The 7934-nt window shown below is 34.9% G+C and overlaps 1 protein-coding gene across 2 annotated transcripts; it reads left to right on the forward strand.

The window, feature by feature from the left end:
* The first annotated feature begins 422 nt into the window (after positions 1–422).
* gba3 (glucosidase, beta, acid 3) lies at positions 423–6260 on the forward strand. 2 transcript variants are annotated; one of them, XM_016535552.1, is made up of 6 exons: positions 423–616; positions 1036–1260; positions 2320–2851; positions 2999–3128; positions 3252–3375; positions 4687–6260. In XM_016535552.1, exons 1-6 carry the CDS (start codon positions 541–543, stop codon positions 4896–4898), a joined length of 1299 nt encoding a protein of 432 aa, XP_016391038.1. In that variant the 5' UTR covers positions 423–540; the 3' UTR covers positions 4899–6260. The 2 variants fall into 2 exon arrangements, with proteins under 2 accessions (XP_016391038.1, XP_016391037.1); XM_016535551.1 differs by having other exon boundaries at positions 2320–3128.
* The last annotated feature ends 1674 nt before the right edge of the window (positions 6261–7934 follow it).

Consider the following 7934-nt stretch of genomic DNA (forward strand, 5'->3'; position numbering starts at 1 on the left):
GTTTCTGTTTCCTATGCTGGGAGCATCAATCTTTCTCATATATTGTCATTTTGATCAGGGACAATTTAGAAGCAGTGTGCAAAGAGGACTGCATCGCATGCAGGTCAAATGTCTTTGTCCTTGGGCTATTCAGTTTTCATTTCCATTAGTAATATTTGCTTTTTAGTCTGAAACTTGAGATGCGTTAAACATTTGTATTACACAGGTTGAAACGCATATTTAACCACTAGTGGAAATATTAAAATGTTGTACTTTTGTTAATTCCATTCTTAAGTAATATGTACTGTGTGAAATGTAATTTTATGAAAAAAAAAAAAAAAAAAAAAAAAACTTTAAAGGGGAATAAAAAGTACTTGGGTGTCATGCTGAAGTGCGTGATGACGTCAGGCGCAGGGCGTGCTGACGTTCAGCGCTGATTTTAAAGGGGCGCTATGATCGAAACTGAAGCGGAAGATACGTGCGGCCTTTAGTAGGTAGCAAGTATTTTATTTAGTCCCTTTAACAGCGCGATAACATTTCACTTCATTATCGTCCTTTACCATGTCTGGACTAGATGTCACCGTATTTCCACACGACTTTGCGTGGGGAGCTGCGACTGCTGCTTATCAAATAGAAGGTAAAGTTTACTCTAGTGCTCATGTTTACTGTAGTGTTCCACACAGCACACTGAAACGACGAAGTGGTTATCGACTTTATTATTTGATCTGACTTATTTGCTAAAGAGTTGTTCATTACAAAGCGTACTATGGCATTACATTACAATGTTTTCAATGTGATATCATTATAACATAGCTTTTTTTTTTTTTTTTTTGAGATTTACCATGGTAATTATATGGTATACTTTAAAGTACCTTACAATACCATGCTATATAATATCACTGTGTCACAGCACTTCGGTATTTTAATGGACTGTTAATTCTGTAGCAGTCAAATTTTCAACTTTGTTATTTGACAGCTGTACATTATGAAAAATGAAATGTGATTATGTATAATGTAGGTCTAAATTTTCAGATGAATTTCCTAACCGTCTTGCAGGTGGCTGGAATATGGATGGTAGAGGCCCCAGCATATGGGACACATTCTGCCATGCCAAAGGAGGGGTGTTTGAAGACCATACTGGAGATGTAGCCTGTAACAGCTATCAGCTCTGGGAAGAGGACCTGAAATGTATCCAGCAGCTGGGACTCACCCATTACCGTCTGTCCTTATCCTGGTCACGGCTTCTTCCCGACGGAACCACAAATCATGTCAATCCAAAAGGTGCTCCGGGGAAAATTACACTCGTAGTGTGAGGTTCAGAGGAGTCAAAACACCAAAGCCAATCTTTTGTTCTTTCTCTGTGCTAAACAGCTTTACAAACACTGTAAATGACACTTTGAAAAGATAACTTTTCACTAAAAGTCACACAAAGTAAAATTTAATTAATTATTTATCTAAATAGCACAAATATTCACCAGTAGTAACAGGACATTATGAAAACTGTGTAAATATGCTTTCATTGAAGTTCAAAGGTTCTGAATTCACAAAGAAGTCTGAGTAAATAAAGAATCGACCCTTGTGTGTTTGTTTTGTTGGGCAATTTTATTATAATTTTTTTTTCAACTGGGAATAGTTGTTTTACACATTTTATAATGGTTAAAGTTACTATTGATGATTCTTGATGATTCTTACAACAACAATCCAATCAATTTCCAATAGACAAAATCAAGTTCTGCTGTACATTTTTCCTAATTTGTGAAGCCACTGAACTCACAATAGAGTAGTGCTATTATCATTAACTAAAACTAATCAATTTAGTAATGTCCATTACTTAAAACAAAGTAACCGTGAACTAAAATAAAATAAATAATTTAATTAATTAATAATTGAAAAAAAGTTAAACTTTTTTTTATTTCAGTTATCTGCCAGGGCAAAATTTTCATTTAGTTTAACTTGATGTGCTGTACTAAACTAAAAGAAAATAAAACTAATAAATAAGAATTAATAAATAAAAAAAAACTATATAGACACACAAACAAAACTAATAAAAATGACAAAAAACACAACAAAATTACTTAAAATTGAAAGTATAAATCAAAACAAAATAGAAAAATAAAAGTAATTCAAAATATTAACAATAGCTATAATAGTATATCAATGATACTGAACACTGCAATAGCGGGGAAAAAATCACAATCACAATTTCCATTTCATACTGACTTTTTACATTGTGGAATGATTTATGTAAAAAAAAGAAAAAAAAAGTTGTTTAAAACAAGAAGTTTTCAACTTCCATGAAGTTTCTTTACTGTGTGCTTGATGCTTTTTTGTAACCCTCAGGAGTGGCCTATTATAACAAAGTGATCGACGACTTGATTGCTTGTGGTGTGACGCCCATGATCACATTATACCACATGGACTTACCACAGGCCTTGCAGGATCTCAGCGGATGGAGCTCGACAGAGATTGCAGACATCTTTGAAAGTTATGCCAGGTTTTGCTTTAAGTCCTTTGGGGACAGAGTGAAGCTCTGGATCACACTGAACGAGCCCTATGTTTGTGCCAAGCTGGGCCATGAGGACGGGACCTTTGCCCCTGGGATCAAAGATCCAGGAATATCAGTCTACTTGGCGGGTCATAACATGCTGCGCGCCCACGCCAAAGCCTGGCATACTTATAATACTCATTTCAAGCCTTTACAAGCAGGGCGAGTATCTCTTGCCCTGAACAGTGACTGGGCAGAGCCGTCGGACCCGGGCTCTCCTAAAGATGCTGCAGCCACTGAGCGCTACAAGGATTTCACTCTGGGCTGGTTTGCCTGTCCTGTGTTTTGCACAGGAGATTACCCAGAGTCCATGAGGGCCAGGATTGAATCTAGGAGCTTGGGTCTGGGATGCAAGCAGGGCTCAAGGCTACCACGTTTCTCAAAAGATGAGCCCTCTCCTCTGGGCACGGCAGATTTCTTTGCACTGAACTATTATACGTCTCGGAAAGTAAAAGATTTAAATGGTGGTAGTAAGAAGAGCGAGCTCAGTTTTGTGGGAGATCAGGGGGCAGAGGGTGTTGTTGACCCATCGTGGCCCATATGTGGGGTGCACTGGTTGGCTGTTGTTCCTGATGGATTGCGGAAATTGCTAAAATATATAAAGGTGTTTGCATTTATTTGAACAAGTGTCTACACTTTATATTTAATTGGGTTTATATTCATTATATAGAGATATACAGTATATTGGCATATTAACAAAATCATATAAATGTGCATGTTTCTTTAGGACACGTACACCAGTCTGCCCATTTATATCACAGAAAATGGCTTTTCCCAGATGGGGCCGGTTCAGATTGAAGATACGGACCGTTGCCAGTTCTATCAGGACACTCTGCAGGAAGTTGGCAAAGGTACTGTCATATTAACACTTCTCAATGTGTAATAAAATACAGAGTGCAAAGGTCATTCTATACAGTTAGACTATAATACCATTGTGAAAAAGTCTGCTATTTAACTATACTGAATGTGAACTTGTAGTGTACTTAAAATCTTGAAAGTATTTTTAAAAATATATATTTGCAGATAATATAATATTCATAAAATATAAGACATAAAGAGAGTACACATAAAAAAAACCAAACACTAAACATTAGTTTAAACTCTTATAGAGTACACATTCATAACTTTCTTAACAGACTTTTAAAGAGCACTTTGTAATGTCAAATGAAAATATGTATTTTAAAGAGCTTTTAATAATCTTTTGTTGTGTTTGTTTGAAGCACACTTATTTTGGCATGTTGCAACTTTATTGCAACGTTATCATTGCAATCTTACAAATATATTTAAATACATGATATACAAGTTTCAGTAGAAATGACTTTAAGGTTTTTTCGGCAGTACAACTTTAACCATATTTCAAAGGCAATCGAAGTAATTATGAAATTACAAATAAAGGTTACTTTTAAGTTCAAGTCATTATATACATTTAAACTACAATACATTTTCATTTAATTACTTAAAATCTTGAAAGTATTTAAAAAAATATATATTTGCAGATAATATAATATTCATAAAATATAAGACATAAAGAGAGTACACATTAAAAAAACCAAACACTAAACATTAGTTTAAACTCTTATAGAGTACACATTCATAACTTTCTTAACAGACTTTTAAAGAGCACTTTGTAATGTCAAATGAAAATATGTATTTTAAAGAGCTTTTAATAATCTTTTGTTGTGTTTTAAAGAAGCACACTTATTTTGGCATGTTGCAACTTTATTGCAACGTTATCATTGCAATCTTACAAATATATTTAAATACATGATATACAAGTTTCAGTAGAAATGACTTTAAGGTTTTTTCGGCAGTACAACTTTAACCATATTTCAAAGGCAATCGAAGTAATTATGAAATTACAAATAAAGGTTACTTTTAAGTTCAAGTCATTATATACATTTAAACTACAATACATTTTCATTTAATTGCAATTAACATAGTTATGTGTCAGTTCACACTTGACTTTAAAGTATATTATTGCAGTAATAAGTACACAGTATGCTAAAGTATACTTCTTTATCACTTCTATAGTCCTAAATTTGTAAAATGCAGCTATTGTAGCTTTGAGACCCAGACTAATGGAAGTATTTCAAATAATAGAACCTATAATCTGATCGGAGCTCTGTTCTGAGGATGATCTGAATGATGTGTTTGTCTTGCAGCTATCAGTCAAGATCGAGTGAATGTAAAGGGATATTTTGCCTGGTCTCTGCTGGATAACTTTGAGTGGAATGATGGCTACAGTGTGCGCTTCGGCCTGTTTCATGTGGATTTCTCTGCACCTGAGCTGAAGCGCACCATTTACGGCTCAGGTAGAGAGTATGCTGCTGTGATATCCAAACACCGCTCTCAAACCAAACCCAAGAGCATTTAATTCCTAACATATTAAATCAACATAATATTACACTTGAAGAAATGACATCTAATGTAAATTCCATAATTCTATTTTTGGGAGATTAAATAATGATGAGCCTAACAGTATCAAAAGTGCTTTCTCTACAGTGTTGTTTGCTGTAGAATCACACAGTACTATAAAAAATTTTGTTAAATTGAAGTTTGATGTTCAGGGGCTCTTGACCATTTAGTATGACGCAAGAAAACTATTCTTGTATGGAATTGTGCACCGAAAGAATGCATAATCAGGAAAAAAAAAATTTAATATGGTGACTTGGAAAAAGATTGATTGACCACGAATTCCCTGTAGAGAAGTCATCATAGATGAATTTATAACATACAACGAGAATAAGGTTTCAGTTCCAATGTTTTGTTGATATACACTGCCTCTGTGTGGCCCAAAGTGGTATTATACTTGGCACAGCATTTTGTGCTGGTATATTGGCTTGCATTGCTTTATGTGCATTAAACAAACCTAATGGTGTAAGATGACAGCATGTATGAGATATTAATGTAACAATTTACATGTAGTAATTTACATGAGGCCATGTAATATACATGCAAACTGAAGTTGCGTTGATTGGGTTGCACATGTAATTACTTTTGGGAATGTGGTTATGCTGAACCTAATGGCAGCCCTGAACTCCCAAGGGAGTAAATGACTGCAGAAATTATGGTTCTGTTCTAATTATTGACCCTGGAACAGACATTATTGCGTCATCTAAATGCATAATATGAGATCACAAATCTTTAAAACGAGATCTTACAGACAATTCTTTGTGGGGGAGATTAAATATTGAAATATTAACATTTGAATTATTATCTTGTAGAATGTTTGAGCGGTATTTTTCCAAACTGTGTTGTTCAGTCTATTTGAATCAGAGCACAACATTGTGAGCTATTTTTAATCCACATGTTCCAGTCTGGGTGGCAAATATATTATTTCAAACAGAATGTTTCTTGACTCTGAATTAGTGCATTTAATTGTAACATTCAATTATTTTCACTGATGGGCGTTTTTACAGATGACAAATTAATCGAGGCACAATTTTACTGGACTGTACTTGTTATATTTTGACAGACCTTATGAAATATTCAGTAACAAGGGAACTCATTAGATTAATATAAATTAAATGAATAATTTAGCTGCTAATTAACTATTTCTAATATGAAGGGGCCTATATTCAAAACCTGGGTCATGTGTCTCAGTCCTAGAACAGGGTTGTTAAAACAGGGAAATATCTTAGAATTTGTGATTTTCAGGCTGGACAAAGTCATGGCAATTAGCAAAACTCTGAAGCATTTTTTTCTAGTTATATATACTTTTCTAGTATATATATATGTACAGTACACTCTAAAAAATGCTGGGTTAAATACAACCCAGTGCTGGGTAAAATAGGGACAAACCCAGCAATTGGGCTGTTTTGACCCAGCGGTTGGGTTACTACCCAGAAGGTTGGGTTAAACATTTAACCCAACCGCTGGGTCAAAACAGCCCAATTGCTGGGTTTGTCCCTATTTTACCCAGCACTGTGTTGTATTTAACCCAGCATTTTTTAGAGTGTATATATATATGCACAGATCAAGAGGTATTGGAACCCTGCTAGCTGAACATCCTATAGTTTTCAGCGTCTGTGACAGTAAGTGCTGATTGATTTGGCTCCAGTGTTGGGGGAGAAGTCAGCAGGGAGTGAAAGACGGTCCAGGGGAATAAAGAGGTGGAAACAGAGATATCCTGTGAGATATAGGCAGTCTCAACGAATAAACCACAGAGGAAGAAGAAAAACAAAGCATGCATGAGAGAGAATCCATTTCAAAGCGCTTTGCCTAATAAAGTCAAATGCAATTAACGTCTTGTGAAGTGAAAAGCTTCTTGTTTGTAATGACAAAAAAAAATATTCATGAAGAATTTAATTCTTCACATTGTTGCTACTGCTAAAATACAGATGCATAATATTGCTTTCTCCAGTGAAAAAGTCATCTCGTCTGAATCTGTGGAGAAAAATATGCACAGATCAAGCAGCGTTTACAGGCAAAAACAGTCCAAAACAGTTTTAAACAAATATGTTGTTGGGTTTTGTTTTGAGGGTGAGTACATTTTTTGGCAAATTTTCATTTTTATGTGAACTATTCCTTTAAATAAATATTTAAATGAAAATGACTGATGCCTTCCACTATGAATTTGCCAATGTCTACACATAATACATAAAGAGCCATTACTAGTCCAGTGGTATTTTGTGATAAATATGTCACATGTGGATGTTTTTCTATAAAAATATTCTCAAGCACACTTGTTTATTTCTGCCTCCGTGTTTGTATTTTCTAGCTTTCAATTTTAAATCAAAATGGGATTATACTATGGAATTGATATTTAACATCTTCGGTCAGTAGGCATTCACAAAGATGAAATATATTTTGAGGGAAACATAAAAGATAGAGCTGTAGGAGACAGCTATAAAAGTAAACTCTCCCCGACGGTCGTGACATTCAATTGAGTGACTACAGCCTGTTTGGACTGAAGTGAATGGGAACACTAATGGCACAATTACAAGGGATTCGCCCTTTCTGCTGGCGTGAGGACTGTACTTTCAGCAGCCAGTTCAGCGTGGCATGTACATTTCTAGTTCCATTTAGTCCTGAATAATAGGCACTCACTGTGAACTGTCATCATCTGAGTGGCTGAAAAAGGCCTCCCTCTGGCCCCAATAATGACAGGATTATATTGTTGCTACTGCTAAAATACAGATGCATAATATTGCTTTCTCCAGTGAAAAAGTCATCTCGTCTGAATCTGTGGAGAAAAATATGCACAGATCAAGCAGCGTTTACAGGCAAAAACAGTCCAAAACAGTTTTAAACAAATATGTCGTTGGGTTTTGTTTTGAGGGTGAGTACATTTTTTGGCAAATTTTCATTTTTATGTGAACAATTTCTTTAAATAAATATTGAAATGAAAATGACTGATGCCTTCCACTATGAATTTGCCAATGTCTACACATAATACATAAAGAGCCAT

The sequence above is a fragment of the Sinocyclocheilus rhinocerous genome, unplaced genomic scaffold (assembly GCF_001515625.1).
Source record: "Sinocyclocheilus rhinocerous isolate Xijiao unplaced genomic scaffold, SAMN03320098_v1.1 scaffold1297, whole genome shotgun sequence".
NCBI classification, from domain to species: Eukaryota; Metazoa; Chordata; class Actinopteri; order Cypriniformes; family Cyprinidae; genus Sinocyclocheilus; species Sinocyclocheilus rhinocerous.

Coding starts and splice junctions, on each gene's coding strand:
- gba3 (XM_016535551.1), top strand. CDS start 541: ATGTCTGGACTAGATGTCACCGTATTTCCACACGACTTTGCGTGGGGA. Junction 617..1,035: donor TGCTGCTTATCAAATAGAAG/GTAAAGTTTACT, acceptor ACCGTCTTGCAG/GTGGCTGGAATATGGATGGT. Junction 3,376..4,686: donor TCTGCAGGAAGTTGGCAAAG/GTACTGTCATAT, acceptor TTTGTCTTGCAG/CTATCAGTCAAGATCGAGTG.